At 40.1% G+C, this 19086-nt stretch overlaps 1 protein-coding gene and 1 long non-coding RNA gene across 6 annotated transcripts; one reads left to right on the top strand and one right to left on the bottom strand.

The window, feature by feature from the left end:
- Positions 1-1339: 1339 nt before the first annotated feature.
- On the top strand, positions 1340-3200 carry LOC120113000. The gene is made up of 2 exons (XR_005514687.1): positions 1340-1700; positions 2551-3200. It is a non-coding gene; the product is annotated as an uncharacterized LOC120113000 (long non-coding RNA).
- On the bottom strand, positions 2931-19006 carry LOC103706015 (probable aspartyl aminopeptidase). Of its 5 annotated transcripts, XR_003385622.2 has the most exons (12): positions 18795-19006; positions 18613-18700; positions 18319-18454; positions 16785-17057; positions 14506-14653; positions 14093-14332; positions 13525-13657; positions 9067-9248; positions 6926-7038; positions 5680-5751; positions 5438-5559; positions 2931-3199 (listed from the first exon to the last, which is right to left on the bottom strand). XR_003385622.2 is itself a non-coding variant. In XM_008789952.4 (10 exons), exons 1-10 carry the CDS (start codon positions 18972-18974, stop codon positions 3091-3093), a joined length of 1602 nt encoding a protein of 533 aa, XP_008788174.1. In that variant the 5' UTR covers positions 18975-19005; the 3' UTR covers positions 2931-3090. The 5 variants fall into 5 exon arrangements, 1 of the variants encoding a protein (XP_008788174.1); XR_603895.4 differs by lacking the exon at positions 5680-5751; XR_003385623.2 differs by lacking the exons at positions 5438-5559; positions 5680-5751 and adding an exon at positions 3323-4455.
- Positions 19007-19086: the final 80 nt, after the last annotated feature.

Here is a 19086-nt window from a genome sequence, read left to right as displayed (position 1 = left end):
TACCATCTAATACCGTTAGAAAATTAATGATTTCAAATTAAAATGACTAAAATATCCTTAATGAGTAGATGTGTAAAAAGAAATATTTATAAGGTGATCATGATTCGTGATGGAAGACAAAAAAAATAATTTTAAAATTTTATTTTATTTTTAATTAAAATAAATACGGTTTTTATCAACGGTGTTAGAAAAACCGTTATATTAGAGGCTTTATGTAAAAACAATATTTTATGAGGCTACGAAAATAAATATAAATCTAAGAGAGTATTTGCGTAAATTTAAATTTTTAAAAAGATATTTATGCAAAAAAAACTCCAAAAATTAACCCAATAAGCCTCCACGAGGTTCTTGCTTCCCATGACCATTCTATCCTCGGAAACATCATCACCCATAGGGGCAAAACCGTCATACCGTTTTAATATCGGTTACGCCAACCAACCATAGTCCAGCTGGCACAATGCCGGCAAAGATCATCAAAATTCGGCGAAAAAATGCATCAAAATCGTTACACGAAAAGTGTATCAAGCATTGTAGAAGACAAGCTTCTCGCATCATCGCACCTCGCAACGGTTCATATGATTCAAACGAGGCCCACGAGGGCCCAACAGATTGACCATTTTGCCCTTCTGTCCCCTTCAAATCATCCGTCGTTACAAGAAACAAAACCCACGTTCGCTTCATGCAGGAAGGATTAACATTACTAATACTAGGGGACCAATTAGGATAGGGAAAAAAGTTTTAGGCAAATTTAACTCCGGTCCCTCATTTGATGATTATTTAAGAATAGGACCTCAGCCATTTACAACTTATAGATTCTAACCCTTGCTAAGAATTAATTTGCATTTGTACCTCATTTGGCCACACTTTCACACAGGCCAGGGGATAAAATTTTTACACGGATATGCATCGAATCAGGGACTACAAAGCAATTCCTCGATTAAAAAAAAAAAAAAAGTGGGGCGAAATTAAATAGCAAAGATGAAATCAATTAATAATTAGCACCTATGACTTAGCCAAGTGATAGGTGGGATTAACATCAAGTGATCAGGCTAAATCATTTTGAATCTAGTTTTTTTACTTTGTCCATGAGTGGGATAGGGGGGGAGGGTAAAATTAGGGGATTGCTGAGGATAATAATAAATGGGACAATAATGGTAAGGATGGGGGAAAAAACAAAAGAGCATCGATGAGGGGTGATGATGGGGAGGGTGGGGGCCCGAAAGGCCATCATTGCGAATCTTGGGCTCGACCGAACCCATCATCATGTTGAGGGCTCAAGGAATCCCCGGAATGCCCCCCGGACCCCCCCACCATCACGTGACGCCACCCCTCCCAACCTCATCATTTGCTAACATTAAACTCTCGCCCCCTCCCGGCCGCCTCACCTTGCTTGCTCGCATTCGTACATGCATGATTCCTGCGCCACACTCGAGATGGAAGCAGAGGGAGCGAGTATTGCAAAAGAGGGGGTGTGTGCGCGCGCGCAGGCGAGAGAGAGAGAGAGAGAGAGAGAGAGAGAGAGAGGAGAGAGAGAAAGAGAAGCATGTTTCAGTCCCCAGCCCTTCATCTTCTGCTCTATAAATATGCCCACTCCCCACCTCCAAGAGCCCATCCACGACTACATACACTCGCTACCTCCTTCCCTCTTTCCGTCCGTCATACTAACTTGACTTTCTTAGTTCTCACTTCGAAGGGAAAAGGTGATCTCTTTGGAGCTGCTTCTTTTGGAATATCTGAGCTTGATATGCATGGGGGTCTATGTTCTTTGTTTGAGAAGTGAGGGGTTGGCGGCATGCATCTTGTCTTCTCATTCTGAAGTTAGTGGGTTGGTTTAGGTTTGTTTTTTGGTTTCATTTTCTCGGCCTGCTGGAGGAGGAAGGTTGATGGAAGTAGTTTTCATGGGAATTGGTTTGTTTTGTATATGTAGGGCCGTTCTTTGGGAACCCTTTTCGGCCAAGGATAGGGAATTTTTAGTGGCGACTGCTTTCGAACCTTAACACTTGTCTTCTTGTTTGTTTAGTTATCTATTGGATCTATCTTATAATGTTAGATCTCATTTCTTCCAATTTATATTTCACGCAAACAATAGAAATGGAAAGATAATATCTGCGGCTTTCTCTTCCTCCATGCTTCTTGTCTAATGTAAACTTTTTTTGTTTTTGATGGATAGTTTGAATAATTATATATTTATGGTCATATACAAGGGGGGATGCTGTAGTTAAGACTCTCTCTCTCTCTCTCACACACACACACACACATATCGCCACCTGACTTATGTGCTATGGCACAGAATCCATGACACATTGTATGGATTTCTTTTTCTTTAGAAGGTTCAGTTGTGCATGTTTTGAGTAAAGCATTTTGTTCTCTAGGTTGCAGTGCCTTAACCCCTTTTTTTTCGCGTGGGAAAAAACAAGTCATTGGGTTAAACATGCATGAGAGATGCTCACTTCAACTCGGACCAATCTGATTCAGTTTGCCACCATTTTCATTCTCATGGTTCTGTTGTTCTCCTACGCTAATATCGGTTATTGTTGGTATTGTTTTCAGGGTTCTGTTCCTAACTAGAACTGATGGAAAGGGTCAACTCCAAGCTCTATTTGCAGAATTGTTACATAATGAAAGAGAACGAAAGGCTGCGGAAGAAAGCCGAGCTTCTCAACCAGCAGAACCAGGCTCTCTTGTCTGAGCTGAAGCAGAAGGTGGCCAACTCCAACTCCAACTCCAACTCCAACTCCAACTCCAATCCCAGCCCCAGCCCCGTCCCAGACCTTAATGGCGCCCCCTCAGACACCAACACTCCTGGTGCAAGCAAGCCTTGATCTCGTGGAAATGTGTTCTTGAGGACTTTTTGGATGCTTTTGTGTGATAGTTTAGAAACCTATGCTGCTGGGTCTCTTTTGCCCACAGGGCAGTTATATATAGTTCTGTAATCAAATCTAGCTTTGCTCCTAGAATTTCTTCTTTCTTTCCATATGAAACGGTGCCAACAGGAACGAAAATCCACATGCTAAATGCTTAAACAGCTCGATTTTACCGCAGCTAAGAATAGTTTTGAAACAACACCGCGAAGCAAAGCTGTGATATCACCTAAAAATCCACGCTTAGCTTCCCATCGATGTCAGAGAAAGATTGGAAGAAGGCCAGGAAATGTTTGTAAGCGATATCCACATCTTCTTTGCCACATACCTCCCGCACGCTGCATCGAGGACATGGAGAGGGGTTAGCATGCATAGAACGCTCACTATTTTAATGGGAACAGGAAAAAAAATTACGCTACATGTACAAGACGTTCTTATATCAATAAAGTTCATGTTTATACCTTGAAAATTTAGCTACTTTTTCCCTAAGTCTAACTTCAGATGTCTCTACGTTACAGAACAAGTAGCCACCAGAATCCTGCTCCAAGTTCTGCTTCTGTTTACCTCAGTTTGGTAGGCGTCGAATCATTTCCACACTTCTGAATTAACATAAATATGTTTGTCAAACTGGCTCCTTATCATGCTAAATTTCAAAAGCTATGAGGAGATTTCTGGTGTTGCAAGGTCAATGTTTCCGGTAAGAAAAACAAGAAGGGTAATTAAGCTGATAAACTGACTGTCTAAATATAAAATTAAGGCTAAATGGCTAATCTACGTGCTTGGACCACAGGCAAATTAAGCACGAACAACCGAAGTAATAACAGTCGAAGAAGCTCTATCACAACCCTCAGGGCTCCTACCTAAACATTACAACATGCAATAATCTGAAGTTTTTCCCCATCAGATATCATACATAGTAAGGGGACGGCTTCAATCAAATGGAATGCAGGTGTTTGGCAGTTGGGATAGAAATGGCTTAGTTTGTCTAGCCACCTCACCAATGATGCAACTAAAATCTGGATGGGCAAGCTTCAGGGAGACTGAAACAGGCTATCACAGACCATCTGATGCACGATCTTCCTGTGAACAGTTCATAATCCCTAGTGTACGGTGGGATCAAAACAAAGGAAACCTTGCAGTGTAATGGTAGGAAGAATTAATTAAGGCTGCCCGGCAGTGGGAATAATTGGTAGATGCCCGTTGGCTTTCCAAAGCCGTCCTCGTTATAATTACGGACTTTTCAAACCGGATCCCTAAAGAGATGTAGTAATCTCCACTCTGAGATTTAAAAGGCTGATGGGTGATTTCGAGTCAGAGACAGATGCGATGGATTCGACGTGAGGTCATTGTGTTTCTTAAACATAACAAAGGCCACCGTCTCTTTTAGCGAAAAAAAAAAAAAAAAGGCCACCGTCTCCTGCAAGAAGAAAAGGAGAGTCCAGAGAAAGAAAGAGAGATAAGGGTCGACCATGAAACTACATCAGAGAGACAGAGAGACATGACCCATGATCAATCCGTACGCCCCGGTTGACTCCGAGCTAGTATATGTCATGTGCTCTTGAGTTTGGCGTCCCATCAACGGCCAACTTGAGCCCTTTTCAATGATTACATCATAAAATAAGCAAAAACAAAATGGTCTGCGTTTTTTTAAAAGAAAATATATTATTTGGAGATAACAATTAAAGTACAAGTCGCGACTCAAAGCAAACATCTAAATGTATTATTCCAAACGACACTAATTTAATCATATGATAGAGCTTTTCACTTTTCTTAATAATTTCACTAGGTATCCTCATGAACGCCTTGCCATTGAAGACAAGACTCTCTGCCTTGGAATCACCGAAAAGAGACCAACAACTAGAATTTTGCTCTCGTGGTGGTTATAGTACCAATAAACTTGAGCGCCTACATGTCCTATGATTGAGGACAAGTCCTCCTAATACCTATTTCGAGGTCAGTTCATCTCCCCTCAGATGGTGCATATTCTTATTAAGCGTGCTAAAAGCATGATTAGCATTATATTGGCCTACCAAACTTTGTAAGAGCTGTAGCACTGTAAATGACACTAACTGCAGTAAGCAGCAAATTGTTCGCATCGTACTTCTTCAAGTGCAATACTAATAGTAGTTACATAGTGTTAGAATGTCCTGACATTATATTGATTAAATCAAAAAGAAAATCTAATTCTATAGTTAAAAAGTAGATTGCCAAATAAATTGTAAATCCTGTATTTATGAATTCAATAAACAAGAGATTTAGTGTACACTATCTGTATTGCAAGGATTTTATTGTAAATATGAGCTTTATATATGGTCAGAAAAGCAGGAAAGACCACACACATTGAATCAGATAACATGAACAATTTCTTTTTAAGTTTTTTTTTTTTTAAATACAGGCTCTTTCTAGATGTTCGCCCGTGACATAAGCCGTTCATTAATTACCATAGCCCACCATAAATTGACTTGGGCCACTGCACGTGAAGGTCCACCCTCAATTTTAGAGATACTCAATGATCATAGATAAAATAAAAGGTGGGTGCCAAGACAAATTAATGAAGTTAAGGGCTCCGGTCATACCAGAAAAATTTAGGGCACTGCAGAGCAGTTTGGTATCTGTCCATTTTCAATGAGCCATTCAGACGAATGCCACAAAATGATGCTACCCACTTGATTCGTATGTATCTCCATGGCAGGAAAAGCTAAATGGTACAAACGAAAAGGACAATTCAGATAAGAATGAACATCAAAAAACCAATAGCTGTTCAGCTAAAACCTGTAAACAATCTGGATGGTAACTGGACGGTAACCTCACAACTCACCAGAGCAGCTACACCCAATAAGACGCCAGGACAAAGGGGACCTATTACACCATCAGGCCAAGACACCAAATCCTGTGTTTGGAAAAATACAGGGCTACTGATGTTCATGTGATAGCAGTGATACCATATCAACACCATTCAGATTGATGACTAGTTGGATCAACCTGGAGTTACATCCATTCCCGTAGATATGCTAACCGAAATATATAGATATTTCAGGCTAGATTCTCGCCATGTCTCTGGAGACTGGTCCATTTAAACCTAGAGAAACACTTACATTTTCTTTTCAATGGGTTTATATTCAGCAACAAGAATGTAATAATCGGATGCAGAATAATAAGGAAATTTTATGGAGATGAGGCATCAGAGTGTATGGAAGGATGGATTACAACACTGGCTCCTTAATATGGGGCCGAGGTATTTAATGTGGTGATCAAAGTGATACAAGTTGAGTACCGTGGTATATCAGTCAGCAATAACAAAAAAAACTGTTTATTGCTAGCAGAATAGGTCAACTAAACAGTGTGTTTGATATGGGCAGTAATTTGATGAAGTGACTTCCTGTGCATAAGACGAGCTCAGCAACCATGTTAATATATTAGGATGGATGCGTCGAGCAAGAACAATAACAACTAGAACACATGAGGAAGCTAGGAATAGCACGGATAAAGGGATATGAGATTATTCACTTCTGTAAGCAAAAGGTGAAGACAATTGGGATCCACATATGGTTCTGCTCCTTTAAGAGTGTTTAGGAACACATGGCCCTGATAAGGACATGAACTAAAATATAAATGGTGGAGACCAAGATTATGAAGCCAAATAAATCAAAAGATGGACCCTAATTTGGAGACTGCCTTTTATGCATGCAGATGTCCATGCATCTGCCAGACCGCCTGTTTATACCAAATCATGGTTCTATTGACTTTGCTAAACAAAAGTCCAGCTTATTTCATTTTTTGGCCAGAGGATCAGGCTGTCGGTTATACTTTCAGCCAATCAAACTTGCTTGCTGTCACTTCTATGCTAACAAAAACTGATTTGTCATTATCCAAGAGACTTATACTGCATGAATTTTAAACACAAATTTTGGCTTCTCATGTGGTTTTGGATCTAATGGATTCCTGAAATCGCAGTTTCCTACCATTAATTTAATTTATAGAGATGATACATTCTCACATTGAAGCAACAAATTTGCTTGGAATTTATGTACATGTAGTAAAGCCCGAGGATGAGATAGACACACCTGTGCATGGAGAGCTGAGGAATGCCACAATCTACAGTTCGGATACCAACCCCAGAAGCAAGTATGGGGCCTATAGTAGATCCACATCCCATATCATTTCTTACAACAAATTCCTGCATGGATTTAACAAGTCAAAATTCTTCTTAATATTGCTGATTGTAACCTTTATCTAGAACAAAGATAGAGAGGACAAAATTTTCAATTTATACAAATGTGGTAACCACAGGCCACAAAAGAATTAAAAAAAATATACAGTTTGTAGCACAAACTATGCAACAAACGATGCCGGTAAGAAAAAAACATTCTCAGTTTTTCACTGGACCACGTCATGACCTCTCTTTCTAAATGTCATGGTAAAGAAGCTATATATTCAAAAAAGGCAGCAGGATGCCACCAAGGTGGTAGCCTAGTGGTACTGGGCAGCAATTCTAACCACAAGGTCCCAAGTTCGAATCGCTGCGGCGACGATTAAATTGTGGACCGGAGCTTACTACTTTGGCCACTGCTTGGACTTGTGGTGTAGGACCGCTCTTGAACCGCTAGTAGCCGGGGTGGTGCCGGGTGTGACGTACTCACACGTGGGACTCGAGCCAGAGCTCAGAGGAGTAGCTGAGCCGGGCCCACGGGTGGGGAGGGTATGAGTAAAACCGGTCGGGGTGCCCAACACACGGCCATTTCTGCCCGCATCGAACATTCTCCTGGTGGGGCGGGGGCCCAGTTGGGGGCTGCTACGCGGGGGTAGGCTTGTCCCTTCCTCCCCCCTACCCCTTTTTTTAAGCAAAAAAAAAAAAAAAAAAAAAAAAAAGGCAGCAGGATTCTAGACTTAGCAGGATGTACTTAGATGAACAATTGAAAGCAGCAAGCAAGCCACTTTTAATTTCTTAACAAATACTAAGAAAATCCCTTCAATTAAAACAAGGTGTGGCACATAGAAGAATTTCAAGTGCCGATGATGACCTACATCATGAGCCAATTAAAGATTTTATAGGTCTACTCTTCACAAACTAGCAGAAGAGAACAACCACGGTATTCTAGTGGAATTGTCAGAGCGGTGGAACAGAGCTCTTGAAGCAAACAAACTTAGAAGGAAATACGGTAAATGACATCAATCCAGACAACTTTTAAGGTCAATTTTATTGTTAATCTTGATAAAGAATGTGCCCTCTCCAACATATGTTGTGACTGGTATAAGAAAACATTTTCCACATTCCCAAGCTCTTGAAAGGAAATCAAAGACTAAATAAAGTGAGGTACAGAATTGAGCCATCAATCTTGTCTAACATTAAAGACAGGCAAGAGACGATCATGGAAGAATCACTAGTAATCTCTATGTGATGGCAACAAAACATTCTCTCAAATACTTTTTTGTGTACTATTATATGGCGCCTGAGTTGTTAGTAAAGACTGCAAGAGAAAAATTTTCATAGTGAAAGAGAAAACCATGAGCCTCTCTCTCACATGCACATGCATGTGCGTGCACACATGCATGCGTATGCACTTGCGCGCACAGAGAGAGGGAGGGAGGGAGGAAGGGAGGGGGCATTCTGTTGATCACCAGATGCCATAATAACAGACTACAAGCAATAAAGGAGATCATGCATGAAGTTCTTATACAAAATTTTTTGAAGAATGGATGATACCCAGCAGAACTACAACATGCAAATCTTTATTCCAAAAGAAACCATGAAAAACATAGAACAAATTGTTACATATAAAATGCCATAATTTCAAACATAGAATCAATTTGAGAGTTGACAAGTATGTTATGACTTCTTATTTTCACGTCATTGCATGTTTTTGTCCGCATGCTTCTTAAGCATTACGATATTGACATACGGAAACTCCCAAATTATGGTTTTATAACAAAAAAGTTGCAAAACGGAGTTGACATGCTGCATTCAGTAATCTCTAAAGGATTTATTTCCAGACAATTATGTTGTTGGTACACAAAAATCAGGTAATTGCGGCAGTGATGACAATGCCAGCAATTAATAGAAATTAAATCTTGGATTAAAAAATGATTTAACAATTCATTGTCATGTTTTAATCCAAAGCAATCAATAACAATGAAAAGAAAAAAAGTTTTTGAAGTGGCAGTAGCAATTACCATACAATGCAATATTTAATCCCATAGGCAATACCTGAACTGGAAGGTTATGAATATTTGCCACTTCCTTGAAAAGAAAGGCAGTTACTGCACTCGTGGCATAGCGCTGGTTAGCATTATGTTTGACAACAAGCCCCTTTTGTAGCTCTGGCCTGTGGTGTTCTTCATATTTATCTGAAAAGTTTGGGTGCAGACCATGTGCCATGTCGGCGGACACTAGGGAGGGGAAACAGAAAAACAAAAGATCTGGTTATTTCAAGGTTATGAACTTGCATATAGGAAGGAATGCTAAACTAAATCACCATATAATACTAATAATTTCTATTAATCACAACTGCAAGCCTCAACACCACTGGGGTTGTTTTTCCGATTCTTTGAGGGCCTATTTGGATGCCTGTATATATTGTTAACCGCATAAATCCAAAATGGTCGAAGTTTACGTGAGAGAAGAATCCCAAGCAATTAAAAAAGTTCCGCAAGCACACACAAGGCATCTCGATGGGCAATCGTTAGGTGGCAATCACTCAACTTCCGTGAAGGAGTAGGTGAAGGAAAAATCTCCCGAGTTGTCCAATAAAATCGAACGCCAGGCATGAAAATCAGTTTTAAAATTTTTATTTATTTTATTTATAACAATTATAAATATTAAATTTAACTTTTATGTAAAATTACCTCAAGCCCGCAGCGGAAGTTGGTCGAGGTAATCTGGATCTGGATCCCTGAAGGTAGCTCTGCGAGGCCTGGATCTGCAAGCCCTCTACTTCGCACGCACGTCAAGCTTCGCAAGAAGGTTGGATGATGTCTTTACTCGTGCAAAACAATCTTTTGCAAAAGGACCCTTGGAAGAAAGGAAATCCAGAAAAGGACCTTCCCTTTTCTGTTTCTTTCTTTCTTCTCTTTCTTTCTTTCTTTGGTTTCTTTTTTCCCGTTTCTTCACAGCACGCCTGAGCCACAGACGCCCATCTCTTGATCCTGATCACAGAGAGAATGGAAGGGAGGAGAGGACACCTGACCTGGGTCGAACTCCAAACCACCAGAGAGAAAGGACTCCTTCCTCTCTCTTCTTCTTCTTCACAGAATCAACCTCTCTCTGTCTGACGGTTTCTTCCCAAGAAAAATTCTCTCTCTTCTTCTTCCAAGAGGAAATGGTGGCCTACAAATAGGCCAACGCTGAGAGGAGTTAAGAGGCGTAAATGGTCTAGCGTTATTGAATTCATTCATTATCAAATATGAATGAATTTGATAGCGATTGTTTCAAAAACAACCGTGGAATAAAACAGCGATTAATGCCAATTACTGTCGGATTTCAAAAATCAAACTGAACTGGAATGTTGGCGGTTCAAAACCGCACATTCCGGTCCAGTCGGCCGTCTGGCCGGAGGCCGGTTGGCCGCACAATTGCCGGTCCAAAGGGTCGCGAACGCATGGAACAGAGCTTCTCTATTTCATGCGTCCCAGGTGAGAGTCGCGGCTCACAAAAAAGTGTTAAGGGTCCATGAGGGGGAGTGGTCCACGGGTCCATGAGTGATATTCACGGTCAGTAGCCAATTCAAATAGGAGAAGTCAACTTCTGATTCAAATTGGTTAGCCCATTTGATCATAAGTTAGCCTATTTGGTTCTAAACCAAATTGGCAGCCCATTTGAATGAATTTTTGATCCGAAAAAATTCCACATGAGTCCGACTCATGGGAGATTCAATTGGGTCTAGTTTCGGCTCGATCCAAGTCCGACTTAGATTAGAACAAATACGAAATTAAATTCCAATTAAATCGTGATCGAGCCCAATTACACTAATTTAGACCTAATCAAATCCAATCTCAACAATTGAGTCTTGATCGAGTTCAATTACATTAATTGAAACTTGATTGACCTGAAATACAGACTTAATTAGTTGTTCATCCATGAAATTTAGCATGTACCTCATGTTCAGTGCTAGCTGAACATAGACAGAACCAAATTCCAAATGACCCACAATTTAATTCTTAATTAAATTGGGTCAAGACCTTCCTACTTAGCTTGACTAATGTGCGTGACTCCGATAGGTTCGAACACTAAGCCGGTAATACATGGACTACTCCATGCACTAATCGAGGTGACCATCTAGCAATGATATCCGACGTCCGGATAGGTCGAATATGCAAAGCAACATTCAAGAACCTAAACATATGTTTCTTGCATAATTCATCTCTATGACCATCGATGCTCAAGATGACCTCAGAGTGGACTATCGAACTCTGGGTCCGGTCATCCATAGTGTATTTCAATTAATCAAATCAAGTGACCTATTACTTGGTTTACCCTGGCCAAGGTTTACTGAATTGAAATACAGTGAGACATCAACTCCTAAAATCTGGAGCGGTCAATCCCATCTTGACTCATACACAGACTTCGCGAGTACTTGACTGCACCTAGCATCCTTCTGATCCCTGAATTAGAAATTCAGGTCATCCAGAGCCTAAGTACAGTGAGTTGCTTGCAAGTCATCGTGACAGTCTCGGATCTAAGGGGTACTTATGCCCATACGCTTTGCGAGCTAACTCCTGACAGTGGAGTGCTACGTAGGTGAGTCACTGTCCAGTGACGATGTACTCCTACATCTCATCTGTATGCCATACAGTGCCTCCACACTCCTTGGTTTAAGAGGACAACCAACTAAATGGCACATAACGACCTATATTTGACATAGCTATCGTCCAATTGACAGCTCATCATTTGGTCGCAAACTGGTTTAAGGACTAAATGATAAAACCTCTTTTATCCACTAAATTAGTCCTAAGGACTTCATCACAATACACAGGAGTTCAATTTAAAGATGTAATACTTGTGATGAATAAAAAATTGCCAGAATAAATTTTTATTCATTTTAATAAAACATATACATAATCCAATTTCTTACAATAAAAAAATTGGCTTTGGGACACAATTCCCAACAGTAGGAACCTGCACTGGAGTTGAACTACTAAATAAGCGGCGACCCTCCATCAAGAGTGGACCAGGCTCTACAGCTCCTGGGTCATTTAAGTCAATATTCCTTGTAAAAGGTGATTTCGAGTGTCCCAAGAATATTGGGCTTGTACAGCCGAGAGTTTCCCAAATTGGAAGAAATTTTATCCTATTAATGCCAACTTCTTATCAACGCATGCTGAAGAAATAACTACCGACCAATGGGGCAACCAGAAATGTGCATATACACTTCAAATTTTAATGTATATCTGAAAAAGTACCAAGTTTTATATTGTCAATAGGTCACATACTGATTCTATCAAAAGCATAGCTTATGCTGATTGCAAGCTTCATCTTAAGAAGATTGGTAACTGATGCGGGATTTGCACCCCGTCACCAGCACAGCCCACACACCAGCCGAGCAGGGAAAGCGACCGCGTCCTCACCGAGGTATTGTCCGCTTTGGGGATCGGGGATCGTGACCGCTCCCAGGGGTCCGCGCTTTGACGGCGCCCCGGGTGGAACCACTCATTCCACCCCTCACGGGTTTGCCCTTCAAAAGGCGCCTCGGTGAGAAGAGGTTATTGAGCCCCCCATTTAAGGCACAGACCTTTCCGCTGATTAGCCGATGTGGGACTAAATTCGGGGAACCCCCCGTAACACAGCCCCCCAGCGGGAAGGTCCTGTGCCCAGGTCGGCTCCTTGCTGGATAGGCGGAGGACCAGGCCCTCCTTCTAGCGCCATCTGATGCGGGATTTGCACCCCGTCACCAGCACAGCCCACACACCAGCCGAGCAGGGAAAGCGACCGCGTCCTCACCGAGGTATTGTCCGCTTTGGAGATCGGGGATCGTGACCGCTCCCGGGGGTCCGCGCTTTGACGGCGCCCCGGGTGGAACCACCCATTCCACCCCTCACGGGTTTGCCCTTCAAAAGGCGCCTCGGTGAGAAGAGGTTATTGAGCCCCCCATTTAAGGCACAGACCTTTCCGCTGATTAGCCAATGTGGGACTAAATTCGGGGAACCCCCCGTAACAGTAACTGTGTGCGTAACTTGCATAATTTAAGAATCTACTAAATTATCTAATGATAGGACTGTATATGGTTTGAGGTATCATTGCTTCCGTTATCAGTTAAGACCATAAGTAGCTAGACATTTCCTGTGATCATCTTATGGTCAGAAAGTTTAAAAGTAATCAACTAAGGAATCAATTCACATGTTTGTATCACTTTCTCAATTAATTAGCATTCATTGATTTCTGCCACGCTGAGGTCAAAGAAACTGGCCTACCCATCATAAGTCAATAGCAAATCAATGTATAAGATAATTAACCAACTATCATCACTTATAGTTAAATAGATACATGGACAACAAGGTAATAACATGATCACTACCGGTCTACAAAACTTAACCACAGAATGATTTATATGCAAGAGATAAAGGATTCACATTTCCATTAGACTAGTTTTTACAAATGATCTGATAATACTTGATCCGTCGCCAGTTCAAGTCAAGAAAAAGGGAGAAAAAGCAAACTTGAACAGCATACCAAGAAAAGACGAGCGTATTGCACGTTCAAAAGCACCCTCTCCTATGTACTCCTGAGCTAAGCAACCAACAATGCGTCTCATGGCCTGGAACATGGTTGGTGCGCCTGCTCCTTGTATTGAGTTTGATCCCACCTGCATAGTTGAGAAAACCCATGTGATACTGCTTAAGTTTGTGAATGTCCAAGTGTGGTAAGAACTCAGTACCTACAGACTGAAACATAACCAGATTTAACATACAGTTTTCTGTTTCTTTACCACTAGACACGACATATAACACAACTATCAACAATCTCACGCCCTATGTAATACTGAAGATTACTTTAGATAAGAAGTTTGAGCAATATGAGTAAGTAAGAAGCACTGGTTCCTACACACAATTTTCCTTCCAAAAACAGCTTTCCAAAAAATGAGACCGGAATATAAAGATAAGTGACTGCATATAGGGACAGTGATTCGGTCCGAGCAAAAAACGGGAAGAAAGTAATGCTGCAAGAAGAGATGCCACTGCAACAGAAAAATGGAACAGAAGACATGACCATGATTCGAAGCTGCATTGGAAATGATTACCTCTTCATTATCAAATAAAGCAACCATTCTGATAGCCTGCTCATTGGCTAAAGCTCCGGGAGACTTACATGAGTCCAGAAGAGATCTGAGTGCACAATAACTCGAAGCAAGATTGTCAAGTCTACCAGAGAAGATAAATTCATTATTTCCACCTCCAAGACAGCTAGGCTGTGTATCGCAAACATTTAACTCTGTACCCATTATTTCATCAACATTGCATCCAAGTTCCTCAGATAACACCTGAAATGCAGAGTTCATAAATCAACAAACTGTGACCACCACCTTCCTACTTTCAACTCTGAAAGGTGAAGTTGCTAATAGCCTCATAATCCAATCAATAATTCTATTTGAAACCACAAATGTGACATTTTCAGGAACTTAACAAAAAATCATAATAATATTCACAAAAATACCTGCAACAGCAGTGAATGATGAACACCTTTTGAAGAGATTGATGAAGACTTTTTTTCTTCAGATTTCACTTGTGCCTCAAGTTTTGTTGCCAGAAGTGGAACAAGATGACTCTCAAAGTTTGGTTTGAAACCTTCTGTGTTCACTGTGCTATATGAAAAGAAGAATTAGTTAATATTTCTACACCCCCTCACCCGGCGGCCAAAACAAAACAGCATGCTGAATGTAAAGGACTAAAATAAGTGCATCTTTTGTGTCCATAATCCGTTTTCCATGCATGGGCACAGGTGAATTGGAGGAATAAATAAATGAGATGGGCAACTTAAAGAGAATCAAATGGAAATGCATGGAAACATAACGAAGAGCACAGAAGGCAAATGGAGGCTGCAGGTTTGTAACAGGGACTGAGATAGAAATGTGATATACGATATCATTTTTGTCTTGTAACTTCAGCAGCAGAGTTCCATATCACAATAAGACATGAACAATGGTGCCAATCAAGAATTGAACAAATTTCTCATAAAGAGAATAATCTCAAAAGGAAAATAATTGATGAAATTTAAGTGTTTTATGGATTATAGTTGACCACCCAAGAAAATCTAGTCAGAAAAATTGCCAAATGATTGAAGCTTTCAATGTTTACATATAGTGCTGCAACTCAAACAGGTTAAGTTGGGTTGAAGAAAACCCTAACCCAACCCAATCTCTATATGTCCCAACCATAACACAACCCAGCTCAACTAGATTTCAGGTTGGCATTTCTCTAATCGGACACAACCCAGCGCAGTCTTAAGCTAAATTTAGGTTGGGCCAAGTTAGTTGGGTTGGGTTGGTATGTGCCAAGTTAATCCGGTTGAATAGGAATTTTAAGATAGAGAAAATTTTGAGATCTGGATTAATATTTGTTTGGTTATGATCTCAACCATCTATTAATTTTGATGGTACATACATATAATGTAACAAGACTAATAAGACAGTTATATAAACATACAAGTATTCTATATGAAACATAAATATGCTTTATTTATTAGGTCAGGTTAAGTCAGGCCACAATATGTTGAATGTCAGCCCTAACCCAGCCCTCTTGGGATCAGGTTGGGATATTTTGAGCTCAAGCCCCACCCAAATTTGTAAAACCTCAAGCCCAACCCACCAATAAATGGTTTGGGTAGGCAGGTTCCGGTTCAGCACAATCCAAGTTGCACCCTATTTACCTAAATTTTTCTTCAAAAAAAATTCCCAGAAACTTTTGAACATTGATAAATGTCTAAATTTTATCTTCATAATCATTGAATCTATTCTTCAATCTGCCTTAGAACACCCAACAAATTGACACTCTGCTCAACCATGAGCACCACTTCTTCAAGATATCCACTTGAACAGTTCAAATGCTTAGCATGTCCATCCCGTTCCTTGGAAAGCAAATCATTTACCAAACCTTCAGAGAATTGATTAGAGTTGAACTGAAAATCTGAGCCACGTAATGCTAGATGTACCAAAATTTCTGAAGTAATTAGGCATGTCTATGTGGGTGCACGTATCCACCTGCATGTGTCTATGACATGTTTTAGCAGGACACTTAATTATTTCAGCTTTAACATTGATCTCCATCAAAAAATGCCATTAAAATCCAACAGGACAGACTCACAAATAGCTTTAGAGAATTCCATGTTGCCTTCCTTTATTTTGGGCAAATCTAATACTAAGTTATAGTCAATCATATTCCAACCAAAAAACCATGATTAATCAACCATAAAGAGCCTGACATGGTGTATGAAAAATATGAACTTTAAATCTACGTCAAATAAGAGTCATATGAAAGATGAACTATTTCATGCATTAGTCAGAATGAATGGTGAAATTTGTTTCCCTGAATTAACTGATTTCCTTTTCACTTGGATGAATGGCATCCATTACTGCATTGACAGATTTAAATTCCCAACAACTTACACTAAGTTTATCATGAAATCTCCATCTCAATAAGTGGATTATATGATGGATAAGTTAAGATATGAGATAATAGGATCTGCAGTCCACGTATTCTGGTATATTCTAGTTTGTCAAAAAAAGTATTTCTGTGTAATTGAACAGCTACTTCCAAACAAAGACTTGGTAACTATGTTAAGGGAATACCTCGACACTTTAAAAACTAGAAATGACTTATTCTCCACAACCAGCTTCAAACAGGTACAAGTGATTCAAAATAAAGTAATACCATACTTTCGCATTAATTATTACAACAGGTAGTAGTCAGCAATAAAAAGAAGGAACAAGTAGCAACCGGTCAAGATGTATGGCCAATGTTGGTATACGCAGTAAAGGTCTCCTCACTTTGACAAGCTTATGCACATAGGAACCATCGCTAGCTTTTAGGATAACTCTTCCAGCTACACTTAGATCTCTATCAAACCACGTGTGCCATAAGCCTGATCCATATGTCTGCACATTTACCATTAGAAACCCAGACTTGGAGGATGCAGACCTGGGCTTCAGTTTCAAGCATGGGCTATCTGTGTGAGCAGCAATTACATGAAACCCACTGCCAACATTGTATCTGCAAAAGGCAAGGCAATGATCCTATGAAATTGAGAGGATTTGCATTTTTTGACTTAATCAGGTAAAGACAATCAAGAATTTAACCAAGATAGAATAATTCCAAAACTCATGATGGAAACAAATCTATCACATATAAGTATATAACTAAGATGAAGGCCTAGCTTGTGTTGAGCTCTCTATTCGCCAAGTGGATGCTCATGTTAATGATATCATTAATACACTTCTTCATTTTGAATAATAAGTAGGACTCTTATATGTATTCTATTTGAATATATATATATATATATATCTAAAATGGAAGCTTCGTTTGTGCTGAGCTCACCATTCACCATCTGGATGCCCGTATTGATAATATCATCAATAAAGTTCTCATTTTGAATAACAAGTAGGACTCTTATAGTTGATACAAGAGGAAAATAAGCTTATAACAAACTACTTATTAACAGATATCTGTTATAAGTAAGTATTATATTATTTGTTCATTTTTTTTGGTGAAAATTGTCTATTCATTTAGTGACAAGCAAGTATAAGCAATAGATCAAAGTATCTTACTTAAGTATCAATTATAATTGTATAATTAATTATGTGAGAGAAAAAATAGGTGGAAAAAAAAACAAAACCATTTAACGATGCCTGTACTAATGACGGTAGTTTTTGAATGGAGAATTTTGCTTTCTTAATTCATCATGTGGAAGCCACTATTAACGACGTTGATATTGATGAAAGGATACATTGTCATATTGCATTTCAAAAACACTTGAAAAAAGGAGGAAAAATCATATCCCGTGCATCATTTGAGGCTGCTGTCATTGACGCCGATATTAATGATGGTAGTTTCTATAAGGAGGATCAGCTTGTGCATAATTCTCCATTCATCATGTGGACATCAATACTAACAATGGGAGTTTCTGCTCAGCAATGAACCTTGCAGAAAGGAGAAAAAAAAACATACCTAAGCAAAGCGCGAGTTTTATGCTAGTACTAATGATAACTGAATGATGTTTGTGCAATGTGCAACATATAATTTCAGCTTAAGCATGAAAGATTTTGAGTCTTCAGTGGAAATTTATTACTAACGATTAGATCATGTGAGTTGAAATTATTAATCAGAACACGCATGTGAAACCGTGTCTTTCATGTCAAGCGTAAGAACTTAGCTTTTTCCCAACATTAACAACAATCTAAACAACTGGTACACATACAAAAGGCCACGCATATGCACATGCATCGCATACGCGAAGGAATGATAGATGACTCACTTTTCTCCGACTGCAAAGGCAACCAAAGAGGACATGTTCCGCGTGAAGAAGTAGCGCCCTCCCGGCTGCAGATCCCAATCATCATTCTCATTTAGCAAACGGAATCCAGCTGCGATCAGTTGCCTTTTCGCTTCAGCTGAAAATGCGAAAAACACGCATACAACAAAAAAAAAATCTCGTTAAAATCACAGATTCTTTTAGAGTTTTTTGACCAATTCATTCACCTTGATCTTGACAGATTTTCTTCTATTAAAATCGAAATAGAAAAAGATCGAATCTCAGAATCAATAGCACCAGTGGCGTGGAACTGAGTCCAAGATTCGTTGAGGTAATCCAGAAGATCGCCCACTATAGAAGGAGAGCTCTCCCCCGCGCCCGAATCCTGCTTCATAAGTAATAAAGGGAGAAAAAGAGATCAAAAAACGAAGAAGACGAGGGAATCGCACAGGCGAGTTGGTGCGATCCACGGCACTGACCTCGAGCGGCCCATCTGATTTGGAGCAGAAGAGACGACGGGCGGAGAAGCTCTTGGCGAGCGAGCAGGACGGGGAAAGGAGCCGAGGAGGAGGAGATGAGATGGTGGGGAGAAATGATAGAGAGGGATGCGGAGGCTTGAGGAGCTGGAGACGACTCAGAGCCATCGATCCGTTGGCCATCTCTACTATTGGGCTTAGCTAGACCGACGATACTAAGAGCTGAGAGAGTTCGATATCATCTTTTCTTCCCGTCCTTTTCCCCACGAACGAACGCGGATAAAGAGGCTCATTG

Source organism: Phoenix dactylifera, chromosome 14 (genome assembly GCF_009389715.1).
Source record: "Phoenix dactylifera cultivar Barhee BC4 chromosome 14, palm_55x_up_171113_PBpolish2nd_filt_p, whole genome shotgun sequence".
NCBI classification, from domain to species: Eukaryota; Viridiplantae; Streptophyta; class Magnoliopsida; order Arecales; family Arecaceae; genus Phoenix; species Phoenix dactylifera.
Note: the sequence above shows the minus strand (reverse complement) of the source record. Positions and strands in the feature narration are given on the sequence as shown.

Coding starts and splice junctions, on each gene's coding strand:
- LOC103706015 (XM_008789952.4), bottom strand. CDS start 18,974: ATGGCCAACGGATCGATGGCTCTGAGTCGTCTCCAGCTCCTCAAGCCT. Junction 14,333..14,505: donor ATCATTCACTGCTGTTGCAG/GTATTTTTGTGA, acceptor TCTGCATTTCAG/GTGTTATCTGAGGAACTTGG. Junction 7,039..9,066: donor TTCATAACCTTCCAGTTCAG/GTATTGCCTATG, acceptor AAATCCATGCAG/GAATTTGTTGTAAGAAATGA.